At 46.2% G+C, this 17,002-nt stretch overlaps 3 protein-coding genes across 4 annotated transcripts in view; 1 reads left to right on the top strand and 2 right to left on the bottom strand.

Moving 5' to 3' along the window:
* LOC134984503 (zinc finger protein 585A-like) overlaps positions 1-17,002 on the bottom strand; it is a 593,603-nt gene that overhangs the window by 460,137 nt on the left and 116,464 nt on the right. The window lies entirely within an intron of this gene.
* Positions 1-17,002, top strand: part of LOC134984506 (zinc finger protein 271-like) — a 185,336-nt gene that overhangs the window by 101,570 nt on the left and 66,764 nt on the right. The gene's annotated exons all lie outside the window — the stretch shown is intronic.
* LOC134984492 (gastrula zinc finger protein XlCGF57.1-like) overlaps positions 13,414-17,002 on the bottom strand; it is a 32,828-nt gene continuing 29,239 nt past the window's right edge. The window contains exon 5 of one of the 2 annotated variants that reach the window (XM_063950059.1): positions 13,414-15,611. In XM_063950059.1, the coding sequence (XP_063806129.1) occupies positions 14,362-15,611 (1,250 nt within the window). In that variant the 3' untranslated portion in view covers positions 13,414-14,361. The remainder of the gene's footprint in view (positions 15,612-17,002) is intronic. The other variant, XM_063950060.1, reaches the window with a different exon arrangement.

Raw genomic sequence — 17,002 nt, 5'->3', positions numbered from 1 at the left:
AGGAAATTGACACTGAGGGAGTTGGTGGGGTGGTTTGCGTGAGCTTGGTTACAAGAGGAAGGGATTTACTGGTCAGTGGAGTGCTTCCGCTGTCACCCAAAGTTTTTGAACTTGTCACTGACTTATTATGAATGCGCTGCAGGTGACGTATAAGGGAGGATGTTCCGAGGTGGTTAACGTCCTTACCCCTACTTATTACAGCTTGACAAAGGGAACACACGGCTTGACACCTGTTGTCCGCATTTCTGGTGAAATACCTCCACACCGAAGAGCTGATTTTTTTGGTATTTTCACCTGGCATGTCAACGGCCATATTCGTCCCACGGACAACAGGTGTCTCCCCGGGTGCCTGACTTAAACAAACCACCTCACCATCAGAATCCTCCTTGTCAATTTCCTCCCCAGCGCCAGCAACACCCATATCCTCCTCATCCTGGTGGACTTCAACACTGACATCTTCAATCTCACTATCAGGAACTGGACTGCGGGTGCTCCTTCCAGCACTTGCAGGGGGCGTGCAAATGGTGGAAGGCGCATGCTCTTCACATCCAGTGTTGGGAAGGTCAGGCATCGCAACCGACACAATTGGACTCTCCTTGTGGATTTGGGATTTCGAAGAACGCACAGTTCTTTGCTGTGCTTTTGCCAGCTTGAGTCGTTTCATTTTTCTAGCGAGAGGCTGAGTGCTTCCATCCTCATGTGAAGCTGAACCACTAGCCATGAACATAGGCCAGGGCCTCAGCCGTTCCTTGCCACTCCGTGTGGTAAATGGCATATTGGCAAGTTTACGCTTCTCCTCCGACAATTTTAGTTTAGGTTTTGGAGTCCTTTTTTTTCTGATATTTGGTGTTTTGGATTTGACATGCTCTGTACTATGACATTGGGCATCGGCCTTGGCAGACGACGTTGCTGGCATTTCATCGTCTCGGCCATGACTAGTGGCAGCAGCTTCAGCACGAGGTGGAAGTGGATCTTGATCTTTCCCTAATTTTGGAACCTCAACTTTTTTGTTCTCCATATTTTATAGGCAGAACTAAAAGGCACCTCAGGTAAACAATGGAGATGGATGGATTGGATACTAGTATACAATTATGGACGGACTGCCACGGTTAGGTGGTATAAAAAAACCACGGTTAGGTGGTATAATACAATTATGGATGGACGGACTGCCTGCCGACTGCCGACACAGAGGTAGCCACAGCCGTGAACTACCGCACTGTACACTGGTTGATAAAGAGATAGTAGTATACTCGTAACAACTAGTATGACACTATGACGACGGTATAAAGAATGAAAAAAAAACCACGGTTAGGTGGTATATATTATAATAATAATACAATTATGGATGGACGGACTGCCTGCCGACTGCCGACACAGAGGTAGCCACAGCCGTGAACTACCGCACTGTACACTGGTTGATAAAGAGATAGTAGTATACTCGTAACAACTAGTATGACACTATGACGACGGTATAAAGAATGAAAAAAAAACCACGGTTAGGTGGTATATATTATAATAATAATACAATTATGGATGGACCGACTGCCTGCCGACTGCCGACACAGAGGTAGCCACAGCCGTGAACTACCGCACTGTACACTGGTTGATAAAGAGATAGTAGTATACTCGTAACAACTAGTATGACACTATGACGACGGTATAAAGAATGAAAAAAAAACCACGGTTAGGTGGTATATATTATAATAATAATACAATTATGGATGGACCGACTGCCTGCCGACTGCCGACACATAGGTAGCCACAGCCGTGAACTACCGCACTGTACACTGGTTGATAAAGAGATAGTAGTATACTCGTAACAACTAGTATGACACTATGACGACGGTATAAAGAATGAAAAAAAAACCACGGTTAGGTGGTATATAATTTAATTATACAATTATGGATGGACGGACTGCCTGCCGACTGCCGACACAGAGGTAGCCACAGCCGTGAACTACCGCACTGTACACTGGTTGATAAAGAGATAGTAGTATACTCGTAACAACTAGTATGACACTATGACGACGGTATAAAGAATGAAAAAAAAACCACGGTTAGGTGGTATATATTATAATAATAATACAATTATGGATGGACGGACTGCCTGCCGACTGCCGACACAGAGGTAGCCACAGCCGTGAACTACCGCACTGTACACTGGTTGATAAAGAGATAGTAGTATACTCGTAACAACTAGTATGACACTATGACGACGGTATAAAGAATGAAAAAAAAACCACGGTTAGGTGGTATATATTATAATAATAATACAATTATGGATGGACGGACTGCCTGCCGACTGCCGACACAGAGGTAGCCACAGCCGTGAACTACCGCACTGTACACTGGTTGATAAAGAGATAGTAGTATACTCGTAACAACTAGTATGACACTATGACGACGGTATAAAGAATGAAAAAAAAACCACGGTTAGGTGGTATATATTATAATAATAATACAATTATGGATGGACGGACTGCCTGCCGACTGCCGACACAGAGGTAGCCACAGCCGTGAACTACCGCACTGTACACTGGTTGATAAAGAGATAGTAGTATACTCGTAACAACTAGTATGACACTATGACGACGGTATAAAGAATGAAAAAAAAACCACGGTTATGTGATATATAATTTAATTATACAATTATGGATGGACGGACTGCCTGCCGACTGCCGACACAGAGGTAGCCACAGCCGTGAACTACCGCACTGTACACTGGTTGATAAAGAGATAGTAGTATACTCGTAACAACTAGTATGACACTATGACGACGGTATAAAGAATGGAAAAAAAACCACGGTTAGGTGGTATATATTATAATAATAATACAATTATGGATGGACGGACTGCCTGCCGACTGCCGACACAGAGGTAGCCACAGCCGTGAACTACCGCACTGTACACTGGTTGATAAAGAGATAGTAGTATACTCGTAACAACTAGTATGACACTATGACGACGGTATAAAGAATGAAAAAAAAAACCACGGTTAGGTGGTATATAATTTAATTATACAATTATGGATGGACGGACTGCCTGCCGACTGCCGACACAGAGGTAGCCACAGCCGTGAACTACCGCACTGTACACTGGTTGATAAAGAGATAGTAGTATACTCGTAACAACTAGTATGACACTATGACGGTATAAAGAATGAAAAAAAAAACACGGTTAGGTGGTATATATTATAATAATAATACAATTATGGATGGACGGACTGCCTGCCGACTGCCGACACAGAGGTAGCCACAGCCGTGAACTACCGCACTGTACACTGGTTGATAAAGAGATAGTAGTATACTCGTAACAACTAGTATGACACTATGACGACGGTATAAAGAAAGAAAAAAAAATACCACGGTTAGGTGGTATATATTTGTAATACAATTATGGATGGACGGACTGCCTGCCGAGTTCCGACTGCCGACACAGAGGTAGCCACAGCCGTGAACTACCGCACTGTACTGTGTCTGTTGCTAATATAGACTGGTTGATAAAGAGATAGTATACAATACATACAACAATATACTACTATACTGGTGGTCAGGCACTGGTCACCACTAGTCACACTGGCAGTGGCACTCCTGCAGCAAAAGTGTGCACTGTTTAATTTTAAATTAATATAATATTATGTACTCCTGGGGGCTCCTGCTATAACAACCTGCAGTGCTCCCCAGTCTCCCCCACAATTATTATAAGCTTTGCCTTTTATACATTGATGTGCAGCACACTGGGCTGAGCTGAGTGCACACAGACTGAGTCACACTGTGTGACTGGCTGCTGCTGTGTATCGTTTTTTTTCAGGCAGAGAACGGATATAGCAGAGAACGGATAATATATTATATTAAAATAAATAAAAGTTAACTAACAACAACTGCACTGGTCACTGTGGTAAACTCTGTCTGACTCTGCACAATCTCTCTCTCTCTTCTAATCTAATTTCTAATGGAGAGGACGCCAGCCACGTCCTCTCCCTATCAATCTCAATGCACGTGTGAAAATGGCGGCGACGCGCGGCTCCTTATATAGAATCCGAGTCTCGCGAGAATCCGACAGCGTCATGATGACGTTCGGGCGCGCTCGGGTTAACCGAGCAAGGCGGGAGGATCCGAGTCTGCTCGGACCCGTGAAAAAAACATGAAGTTCGTGCGGGTTCGGTTTCAGAGAAACCGAACCCGCTCATCTCTAATTTTAATTACCTACCGGTAAATCCTTTTCTCATAGTCCGTAGAGGATACTGGGGTTCCATTTAGTACCATAAGGTATAGACGGGTCCACTAGGAGCCATGGGCACTTTAAGAGTTTAATAGTGTGGGCTGGCTCCTCCCTCTATGCCCCTCCTACCAGACTCAGACTAGAAACTGTGCCCAAGGAGACGGACATACTTCGAGAGGAAATACACGGACAGTGGTGAGATTTGAACCAGCACACACATAACCAAAGGAAAACCATGCCAACAAATCATGAAACATGAATAGCAACAGCTGAACCAATACTTACCCACGTAACTATGCAGGAATGCGAAGCACTGGGCGGGCGCCCAGTATCCTCTACGGACTACGAGAAAAGGATTTACCGGTAGGTAATTAAAATCCTATTTTCTTTCATGTCCTAGAGGATACTGGGGTTCCATTTAGTACCATGGGGATGTACCAAAGCTCCCAGTATGAGAGGGAGAGTGCTGAGGATCCTGCAGAACTGACTGACCAAACTTTAGGTCCTCAGAGGCCAAAGTATCGAACTTGTAGAACTTAGCAAACGTGTTTGAACCTGACCAAGTAGCTGCTCGGCAAAGCTGTAGAGCCGAGACACCCAGGGCAGCTGCCCAGGAAGAAACGAAGAACTGAATGAGTAGAGTGGGCCTATACAGATCTTGGAACCGGCAATCCTGCCGTGGAATAAGCATGCTGGATAGTAAACCTGACCCAGTGAGCAATTGTCTGCTTAGAAGCAGGACACCCAATCTTATTGGGATCATAAAGGACAAACAGCGCGTCCGATTTCCTGTGACTAGCTGTCCGCTTCACGTATATCTTCAAAGCTCTCACAACGTACAAGGACTTTGAGGAAGCCGAGGAGTCAGTAGCCACTGGCACCACAATAGGTTGGTTGATATGAAATGCAGACACAACCTTAGGGAGAAATTGCTGACGCGTTCTGAGCTCAGCTCTATCCTCATGAAAAAACAAGCAGGGGCTCTTGTGCGACAATGCCCCCAATTCTGACACACATCTTGCTGATGCCAAGACCAACAGTGTGACAGCCTTCCAAGTAAGAAACTTTATGTCTACCTCCTGTAAAGGCTCAAACCAATCCGATTGCAGGAACTGTAACACCACATTAAGATCCCAAGGTGCCGTAGGAGACACAAAGGAAGGTTGGATGTGCAGAACCCCTATCAAGAATGTCTGAACCTCAGGGAGAGCAGTCAATTGTTTCTGGATGAAAATGGACAAGGCCGAAATCTGGACCTTTATGGAGCCTAGGCGTAGGCCCACATTCACACCAGCTTGCAGAAAGAGGAGGAAATGCCCCAGTTGAAACTCCAGCGCAGGAAACTTCTTGGATTCATACCAAGATACATGTTTTTTCCAAATCCGATGGTAATGCTTACATGTTACTCCGTTCCTAGCTTGGATCAGTGTAGGAATCACCCTGTTCGGAATCCCATTCCAAGCTAAGATCTGGCGCTCAACTTCCATGCCATCAAACGTAGATGTGGTAAGTCTTGATCAATGAACAGCCCCTGTTGCAGCAGGTCCTCGTGAAGAGGAAGAGGCCTCGGATCCTCTATGAGTAATTCCAGAAGATCTGCGTACCAAGCCCTTCTTGGCTAGTCCGGAGCAATGAGGATCGCCTGAAGCCTTGTTCTTTTGAGAATCCTTGGGATGAGTGGAAGTGGAGGGAACACATATACTGACTGGAACACCCACGGCGTTACCAGTGCATCCATGGCCACTGCTAACGGGTCTCTCGACCTGGAACAGTACTGCCTGAGCTTCTTGTTGAGACGAGAGGCCAGCATGTCTATCTGAGTTACTCCCCACCGGCCTGTCACCTCCGGGTGGAAGCCCCACTCTCCTGGATGGAGATCGTGTCTGCTGAGGAAGTCTGCTTCCCAGTAGTCCACTCCCGGAATGAAGATTGCCGACAGTGCCAATGCATGTCTTTCTGCCGAGAGAATAATTCTTCTTACCTCTGACATTGCAGCTCTGCTTTTCGTTCCACCCTGTCGGTTTACGTAGGACACCGCCGTTACATTGTCCGACTGAACCTGAATGGCTTGATCTCGCAGAAGATGTGCCGCTTGTAGAAGGGCATTGTATACGGCCCTTAGTTCCAGAATGTTTATTGGAAGGATGGCTTCCTGACTTGACCACTTTCCTTAGAAGTTTTCCCCCTGGGTGACTGCTCCCCAACCTCTAAGACCTGCATCCGTGGTTAGAAGAATCCAATTCTGAATCCTGAACCTGCGGCCTTCGATCAGGTGAGAAGTCTGCAGCCACCAGAGAAGTGAAATTCTGTCTTTCAGCGACAGGCGTATCCGCTGGTGTATGTGAAGATTTGATCTGGACCACTTGTCCAGGAGATCCAGCTGGAAGAATCTTGCATGGAATCTTCCGTACTGCAGTGCCTCGTAGGAGGCTACCATCTTCCCCAGAAGGCGAATGCACTGATGAACTGACTTCAGGACATCCCGGACCATTGACTGGATCACCAACGCTTTTTCCAATGGAAGAAACACCCTCTGACCTTCCGTGTCGAGTATCATCCCCAAGAAGGGAAGTCTCCTTGTCGGCTCCAAATGTGATTGTGGAAGGTTCAGAATCCATCCATGATCCTGAAGTAGATGAGTTGAGAGAGCAATACTCTGCAACAACCTCTCCATGGAAGATGCCTCTATCAGTAAATCATCCAGATATGGAATTATGGCGCTCATTCAGAGTCGTTCGCTCTGTAAATTTCTTTGCATCGCAGTGAATTTTCAGCTTAGTGCGCATGCGCAATATCCGCACTGCGACTGCGCCAAGTAAATTTGCTATGAAGATAGTATTTTTACTTCGCTCCGGCAATCGTAGTGTGATTGACAGGAAATGGGTGTCACTGGGCGGAAACAGGCCATTTTAAGGGCGTGTGGGAAAAAACGCTACCGTTTCCGGAAAAAACGCAGGAGTGGCTGGAGAAACGGGGGAGTGTCTGGGCGAACGCTGGGTGTGTTTATGACGTCAAACCAGGAACGACAAGCACTGAACTGATCGCAAATGCCGAGTAAGTGTGAAGCTACTCTGAAACTGCTAAGAAGTTTGTAATCGCAATATTGCGAATACATCGTTCGCAATTTTAAGAAGCTAAGATTCACTCCCATTAGGTGGCGGCTTAGCGTGTGTAACTCTGCTAAAATTGCCTTGCGTGCGAACAACTCGGAATGAGGGCCTATGTTCACTCCGCTTGCGGAGGAGCATCATCTCTGCCATGACCTTGGTAAACACCCTCGGTCCTGTTGAGAGGCCAAATGGCAGAGCCTGGAACTGATAGGGACAGCCCTGTAGTGCAAACCTTAGATAACAGAACTCAAAAAATCACAATTCAGGCGCTATATGGTTTTAAATTGTATAAATTCAATTAGTTTTTCTACTATGAGCTGCAGAAAACCAGTCCAGCTGTGTCTGTGCGCGCAGAGCTATTTTAATTAGTGATGATGAAGAGCCACAGATCTCCACCTCAGAAATTAAAGCAAACCAAAGAACCAAAAAATTACTGTTTTGCGCTAAAATACTAAATGGTGCATATATGAATGAAAACTCCTGTATAATATATAACCATCTGATTTATTTAATCAATAAAAGATATATATATATATAAAAAGATTGGGTAACGTTCTGCTTTTACTATATAGAATTCATGTGTACAAGTCATCAAATACTTTTCCTAAATTGCTATAACAATATATAATACCTGATATATATTACCACATGTCGTATGAACACTTATGCACACTCTAGATAGTATCCAATCTTAAGTACACATCTTTCATAAAAAAAAGTGCAATTTAACTTTAAAATGTTATCCATATAGATATTATAGAAACAACTGTGTTTAAAGATGCTGTCCCAAATTGTGGTTACCACTCATATGATGTATGCACACAGCTTATTGTTCCATGATATATACTGTATGCACACAGCTTATTGTTCCATGATATATACTCTATGCACACAGCTTATTGTTCTATGATATATACTGTATGCACACAGCTTATTGTTCCATGATATATGTTTCTTAAAATGGTATGAAAACTTTTGCACACTCGTATGCTTTTCAGTTTTAAGGTGCAGTCTCTTGTATATACAAGCAGTGGCACTAAGTGTGGTATCCCACGTTATGTACAAACGTTCCTGAGAGCACTTGTCCCGTAATGTGATTGCTGCTTATGTGGCGTGTATGGCAACTTACCACTGCAGCCCAATTGGCTGCTTTGCGGGATCTTGTTCTGCGCTCAGCGGTATGTGGTGCTTTCTCTCACCTGTCTACGTCCGCTCAACAGAGCACGGGAAGCTGGAGCCGCCTTTACACGGATGGCTGTGCAGGTCTGACTCTCCCTGTCAGATGGTTTGCCGCGCCATTGTTGCAGAAGACCCAGCCGGCGGTTTCTGATTTAAGGAGTCATGTTTGGCCGTCCTTGGTTCCCAGCTTATGGACCAGATCACCATCAGTTGTAGAAATTTGTAGAATGATCAACAAATTCTCCCTCTAACTAGTTTCGTACCTGGGTGCTTCCTCAAAGAGTATTTTTTATTGAATAAATGAATCAGATGGTTATATATTATACAGGAGTTTTCATTCATATATGCACCATTTAGTATTTTAGCGCAAACCTTAGATAAGTCTGGTGAGGAGGCCAGATCGGAATGTGAAGGTACGCATCCTTGATATCAAGGGATACTAGGAATTCCCTCTCCTGAGATTACCGCTTTCAGAGACTCCATCTTGAATTTGAATACCCTCAAGTAAGGGTTCAAGGATTTTAAGTTCAATATCGGTCTTACTGAACCGTCCGGTTTCGGCATCACAAACAAATTGGAGTAATAACCCCTGTTCTGTAGTTGAGGTGGAACTGGAACAATGACTTGTGTTTGTAACAATTTTTGAATAGCCTCCTGCAGGATTGTACTGTCTTCCTGAGAAGCTGGTAAGCCTGATTTGAAGAATCTGTGAGGTGGGAGTTCTTGAAACTCCCGTGTATCCCTGGTCAGTAATATATTTTACCCAGGGCTCTAGGCATGATGTCGCCCAGATGTGACTGAAATCTTTTAACCTTATTTCCACCTGCCTGGTCTCCAGGCAGTGAGGTCCACCGACATGCCAAAGGTTTTGAGGAAGCAGAACCTGAGGTCTGTTCCTGGGAACCTGTCGCTGAAGGTTTTCTGGATTTTCCTCAACCTCCACTAAAGGAAGTGGAGGAACACTTGGACTTCTTTTTAAACTTTGCAGCCCGAAAGGACTGCAGTGTAGGTGTAGGATATGATTTCCTAGCCGGTGTAGTTGCAGAAGGAAGATATGTTGACTTACCCACAGCTGCCTTGGATATCCACATATCCAGTGTGTCCCCAAACAGGGCCTTACCAGTGAAGGGCATGATCACACTTTTCTTGGATTCTGTGTCCGCAGTCCATTGGCGAAGCCACAGTCCCCTGCATGCCGAAACTGCCATAGTTGTGGCCCTTGCATTAAGCAGGCCAATTTCCTTCATGGCCTCCACCATGAAGCTTGCAGAATCCTGTATGTGATGTAAAAACATGTCAATGTCACTCCTATTCATGAAATCTAAATCATCTAGTAAGGTGCCTGACCACTTTACTATGGCCCTAGAAATCCACGCACAAGCAATAGTGAGTCTCTGAGCCATTCCTGTAGCAGTGCATAGTGATTTGAGCGTAGTCTCAAACATGCGGGCAGCCGGATCCTTTAAGGAGGCTGTACCAGGGACAGGTAAAACAACCTTTTTTGACAATCTAGACACAGAGGCATCCACAATAGATGGGTTTTCCCACTTCTTCCTATACTCCTGAGGGAAAGAAATGAGCAGCCTTTTAGGGATTTGGAATTTTTTCTCTGGGTTTTCCCAGGTTCCTTCAAATAGGGAGTTTAACTCCTTTTGATGCAGGGAAGGTAACCGAGGATTTCTTTTTTACATTAAAATAAGATTCCTCTTCCTGAACAGGAATCTTCTCAGTTATCTGCAAAATATCCCTAATGGCCGCAATCATAGCTTGAACCCCTTGGGTAGGAGCTGCATCTCCCCACCAGATCCACCTCACCGTCCCCTGTATCTGAGGCGTCGGTATCAGTGTCAGCATGCATTATCTGGGCCAGTGTACGCTTCTGTGGATACGTGGGTGGGGTGAGAGGCGCAGTTGTGGGGGCTGAATCCCTATTCTTCAGATCCTCCACAGACTCTCAAAAACTGCGTCTCTTTCTCAGTATGGGATAATTTGGAAGAGATAGTTGATATCACACCCAAGGGGGTTCGGACCCAGAAGCCTGAGACTTTGTACAGTCTTGAGTACATGGTAGAGACTCCCCTGGAGAAGATAAACACTCTGCAGTACAAGACACACAGGGGGTCATTCCAAGTTGATTGCTCGCTGCCGATTTTCGCAGCGCAGCGATCAGGTGAAAAACTGCATTCCTGCGCATACGTATGCCCTGCATTGCGCACACGCGACGTACGGGTACAAAGCCCTTTGTGGTTGTGCTCAGGTTTTTCAAAGTTTTGCAAAGTTTTTCTTCGCACAGGCGGCCGCTAGAAGATTGACAGAAAGGGGGCGTTACTGGGTGTCAACTGACCATTTTCAGGGAGTGTTTGCAAAAATGCAGGCGTGGCTGGGCGTGTGTATGACGTCAAATCGAGACACGAATAGCCTGAAGTGATCGCAAGCGCTGAGTAGGTTCAGAGCTACTCAGAAACTGCATAAACTGTTTTTGCAGAGCTCGGCTGCACGTGTTCACACTTCTGCTAAAATACACTCCCCAGTGGGCGTTATAATGTTTGCACGGCTGCTAAAACTAGCTAGCGAGCGAGCGATCAACTCGGAATGACCCCCACAGTCCCTTGCCATGGTAATGTGAGATATATGCGCACACACACACACACAGGAAAATGTCAGTTTCCCTCACAGCACCTTCAGAGAGCCACAGAGTATGAGGAACCATCCACACAGCACCCTATCTGCCTAATATTATGATAAAAGCCCGGCGCTGACCAGCTACCTTTAATAGGGCAGCTAGTACCATTTAATTACACTCCCCTCTCTATAACCCCCTGGTACCGCAGAGGTTTGCTGGAGTTGTCTGGAGGGGCAGCGCTTCCCTGTCAGCATCCTGTAATGAGATCTGCTGGGAGAAAATGGCGCTGGTGAGCTGCTGGGTCTGCCCTGAGTGAAAGCCCCGTCCCCCTGTAATGGCGCGGCTTCCCGCCCTTTTGTTTATACTGGCCTTGTGGAATTATGTCTGAGAGTGGAATACAGCCCCAGTCAGACCAGTGTGACCAGTGTAGGGTAGTCTTATTGGCTCCGAACGCCCCTCATAGCGCTGAGTTAAAATATTTTGCTGAGCCTTGCAGGAGCGCAGCCTGCAACCAGAGCTGCGCTCCAACCCTTGTGCCGCCATACCCGCCGGTGACCCGCTAACTGGGACGCCAGCGCTGTACTCACCACTCTTCATGTCTTTTGGCTGTTAAGGGTGGCGGCGTGCTGCGGGAGTGTGCGGTCGCCATAGTGGGGCTTGCGGACATTTCCCTCAGGAGCTCAGTGTCCTGTCAGCGGAGTAATGGAGCCATTAACTCTGTATTAAGTTGGTCCATTCTCCCCCCTAAGTCCCACGAAGCCGGCAGACTGTAGCCAAACAGCCTCCTGTAAAAAGACAAACTCTAGAAAACAATAAAACTAAGAAAACTCCTAGGAGCTCCCCTAGCTGTGACCGGCTCCTCCGGGCACATTAACTAAACGGAGTCTGGTAGGAGGGGCAAAGAGGGAGGAACCAGCCCACACTATTAAACGCTTAAAGTGCCCATGGCTCCTAGTGGACCCATCTATACCCCATGGTACTAAATGGAACCCCAGCATCCTCTAGGACGTAAGAGAAATATCCTTTAAAGCACAGGAACAATTCAGGTTATGTTTCAGTTTTGTAGGTAACTAAAACAGATACATATCAGGAGCCAAAACCCTATGGGGGTTATTCAGACCCAGCCGCAATAGCGGCCCGCAGCAGTTTACTGGTGGTGGCAAAATGCACATGCGCAGCGGCCACGCACACACACACATTGCAGCCGCATCTCTGAGGGGTGAACGCGGGTGGGCCGGGACCATTTTCCAGGGGGTTGCGTGATGTCTCATCTGCGTTCATCTCTGATTAACCCCCTATAAGCTTCCAGAGTGCACCTCATATCTCATCTTTTCCAAGTTACTACAAATGATATGAGATCGGTAGCAGCACTACTTTCAGGATTATTACACAGAACACACATAAAGGCTGACACAGCAAATAACAGTAACACATACAAGGGATTAATTGGAAATAAGAAAGCATAATAATCATTGTCTAATTATCAACTGACTGTGCAGGACCCATACACCTCTTTACTGCCTCCAGTAGCCCCTGGTACTGTACTGTGGCCATCCGCCCTGTCTCCCCCCTACTGCCTCCCCCCACTACTGCCACCCGCCCTGTCTCCCCCCACTACTGCCACCCGCCCTGTTTCCCCCCACTACTGCCACCCACCTTATCTCCCCCCACTACTGCCACCTGCCCTGTCTCCCCCACTACTGCCACCGATCCTGTCTCCCCCCACTACTGTCACCACCCTGTCTCCCCCCACTACTGCCAGTCCTGTCTCCCCCCACTACTGCCAGTCCTGTCTCCCCCCACTACTGCCAGTCACGTCTCACCCCACTACTACCACCTCCGTCTCCCCCCACTACTGCCACCACCCTGTCTCCTCCCACTACTACCACCGCCCAGTATACCCCCACTACTGTCACCCCTCCACTAATGCCACCCACCCAGTCTCCCTGACACCTTAGCGCTGCTTGGGGACAAGATTCTCAGACACTGCCTTCTGCAGTCCCTACTGCTACCACCCTATTTCCCCTCCACTACTGCCAGTCCTGTCTCCCCCCACTACTGTCACCCCTCCACTACTGCCACCCACCCAGTCTCCCTGACACCTTAGCGCTGCTTGGGGACAAGATTCTCAGACACTGCCTTCTGCAGTCCCTACTGCCACCCACCCTGTCTCCCCCCACTACTGCCACCCACCGTCTCCCACTATTGCCACCCACATTGTCTCCCCCCGACTACTGTCACCCGCACTATCTCCCCCCACTACTGCCAGCCACCCTGTGTCTACCCCCTGACACCTTAGCACTGCTTGGGGACAATATTACCCACTGACAGTGCCTTCGGCAGGCCCCACTACAGCACCAGTGCAACCACCCTGTCTTCCTCCTGACCTCTCAGCACTGCTTGGGGATTCTTGGTACTGCTGGTAACAGTCCTTTATCTGCAGATGCAAGTAAGAAAGCAGGGCAGTAAGGAGGCAGAAGCTGCTTCTGGTACCACGGACACTGGTCATGTAGTGCTGGGAGAGTCAGTAAGATTATGTAATAGTCACCATCTTACAGGCAGCCGGTGAAGGGAGCAGAGAATAGGTGTTATGTGGCAGGAACGGGCTGGTTAGGTAACAGCCTGGCTGCTGCATTCTGGACAAGCTACAAACGGTGTAATTCTTTTGCTGGGAGACCCAGGTAGAGGACATTGCAGTAGTCTATGCGTGATGATACAAGTGTATGTATGGCTGTAGGTAGATCTTCTGAGGGAAATAAGTGCTGGAGTCTGGCTCTGTTCCTCAGATGAGGATCTGATTGTGGCTGATACGTGATGTCTAAGTGTCACTCCACCATCCAGGACACCAAGATTCCGCACAGGATCAGCATTTTGTAACTCTAAACCTCCAAGCGCAAGTCTGGTTGGTTTGCAAAGCTGAGCTGTAGCCCTGCCCTTTGTCGGTGAGCTTCTATCTTATGACAGACCTGTTTCACCAGGACGGAGTCACAGCCAACTGCCATCACCCATACCTGGAGCTCAACTAGACAACCATTTTGGATTGGCATAACATCTGTATAACAGTAGATGAGGGCATGACATCTGATTACTTCACCCTGCGGTAGCATGTATATTGCAAAAAGCATAGGAGATAGGATAAGAACCTTGAAGAACAACGCATGGCAATGATAAGTATACCCCAGAATATTAAAATGGTTTCTCACCTGAGTGATGTCTACAAGAGCTGATTTACTTCTCAGAACATGGAAATGAATTCTCACCTGTGTGACTTCGCTGATGTTTAACAAGATTTGATTTCTGTGTAAAACATTTCCCGCACTCAGAGCAAGAAAATGGCTTCTCACCTGTGTGAGTTCTCTGATGTTTAACAAGATCTGTTTTGTGTGCAAAACATTTCCCACACTCAGAACATGGAAATGGCTTCTCACCTGTGTGACTTCTCTGATGTTTAATAAGATCTGATTTCTGTGTAAAATATTTCCCACAATCAGAACATGGAAATGTATTCTCACCTGTGTGACTTCGCTGATGATTAACAAGATGTGATTTCTGTGTAAAACATTTCCCGCACTCGGAGCAAGAAAATGGTTTCTCACCTGTGTGACTTCGCTGATGATTAACAAGATGTGATTTCTGTGTAAAACATTTCCCACACTCGGAGCAAGAAAATGGTTTCTCACCTGTGTGACTTCTCTGATGTTTAACAAGATGTGATTTCCGTGCAAAACATTTCTCACACTCAGAACATGGAAATGGCTTCTCACCTGTGTGACTTCTCTGATGTATAACAAGATACGATTTGTATGTAAAACATTTCCCACACTCAGAACATGGAAATGGCCTCTCACCTGTGTGACTTCTCTGATGTATAACAAGATACGATTTGTGTGTAAAACATTTCCCACACTCAGAACATGAAAATGGATTTTCACCTGTGTGACTTCGCTGATGTTTAACAAGATGTGATTTGTGTGTAAAAGATTTCCCACACTCAGAACATGGGAATGGCCTCTCACCTGTGTGACTTCGCTGATGTGTAACAAGTTGTGATTTCCGTCTAACACATTTCCCACACTCAGAGCAAGAAAATGGCTTCTCACCTGTGTGACTTCTCTGATGTGTAACAAGATCTGATTTCCATGTAAAACATTTCTCACACTCAGAATATGAAAATGGCCTCTCACCTGCCTTAGCTGACTGATGGGTAATAAGCTTTGTGTTCTGTATAAAACATTTGGCATCTATAGAACAGGGAAACTCTATATCTACTGTCCGAGCTGTAACAGATGCACCAATATCAGAGTGATCAGGAGAACATTCCCCAGGATCAGGGGGATCAGCTGATAGAGCTGGATGTATAATTGGGGTAATGGGGTTATCTCCTGGAGAATCCTGTCTACTGTCATTATCTTTTATGTCACAATCCGGGGATAACATTAGATGTCCTTCTGAGATATTCCTGCTTGTGTGTCCATCTGCTGGAAATAAAATACATTATGGAAATGTGACATTTTTTTGTAACAATATTAATCTTGTTAACAATAGGAGAAGACGACTCTCTGGGTCACTTAATTATAAATGTGTGTGTATAATAAAACATAACTTTTAATGAAGGCTTTATAATATTGTGTCTCAGACTATCATTGTGTCCACCCTCCTGAGAACACTCACAATAACAAATGTAATATTATAATAAGACTTAGATATCTCTCTCTCTCTTGTACTTGTAACTAACCATGAAGTATAAATGGAGATGTAGTCACTCGCCAAGTCCTATGTCAGCACCAATGTAAAACAATGGATGGGGAACATATCGTATGAATTGGAGATTCTAGCTGAACAATAACATCAGTCATATGAGCTGATGGATCAGAGAAATGTCTCCTAACGTTACTCCTGGAAGCATTGGTAAGGCAGTATTCCTTTATGTGTGTGCTCATACGCTGGTAAGCCTGTACATGTGTTACTCACCCTCACATAAGGTATATTGCTACAGCAGAGTAGGTGTGGAACAAGGTACTTTACATGCAATACACCATATGATACCCTGTAATCATCATCATTTGGTAGGTTATAATCCACTCTTACACCCCCATCATCAGTGTCTTACTTCTATACTCTCGCATGCAGCAATATAAACCTCTTAACAAGTCACTGGCAAGTATATATACTGCATAGGCAGTGTATACAGATCCCCACCAGTATAAAGAAAATCAGGACCGAAGCGCGCCATGTAGGGGGCGGGGCTCCTTCCCTCAGCTCTAACCAGCACCATTTTCTCCACAGCTTGCTGCAGAGATGCTGCTCCTGGCCCTTCACTGCTGTACACAAGTCACAGGGTGCAAAACGAGGGGGGGGGGGGGCACAGTAATTTGGTGCTGTTTATTAATATATAAAAGCGCTTACAGGTCTGGGGCATTGTTTAATCCTTCAGACCGGTGAGGCGCTGGGTGTGAGCTGGCAAACTCCCTTTCTGTCTCTAAAGGACCTCACTGTGGGTCTGTCCTCTATAACCCAGTGTGTTTGGGGGTGTCAGTACGTGTGTGTCGACATGTCTGAGGGGGAAGGCTCTATTCCCGGGAGGAAGTGGAGCAGAATGTGGGAATGACTCAGTTGGCACCGCCGACTGCTGATTGGGTAGATATGTGGAGTGTTTTGAATGCAAGTGTGGCTTTATTGCATAAAAGGTTAGACAAATCTGAGTCTCAGAACCAAGCATGGAGACAATCCATGGATGATGCTTTGTCACAGACCCCCTCAGGGTCACAGAAACATCCCTTTACCCAGATAGTAGACACTGATACCGACACGGATTCCGACTCCAGTGTCGACTATGATGATGCAAGATTACATCCTAAGGTAGCCAAGA

The sequence above is a fragment of the Pseudophryne corroboree genome, assembly GCF_028390025.1.
Source record: "Pseudophryne corroboree isolate aPseCor3 chromosome 3 unlocalized genomic scaffold, aPseCor3.hap2 SUPER_3_unloc_6, whole genome shotgun sequence".
In the NCBI taxonomy this organism is placed as follows: Eukaryota; Metazoa; Chordata; class Amphibia; order Anura; family Myobatrachidae; genus Pseudophryne; species Pseudophryne corroboree.
The sequence above is the reverse complement of the archived record's forward strand: the minus strand, read 5'-3'. Positions and strand labels throughout refer to the sequence as shown.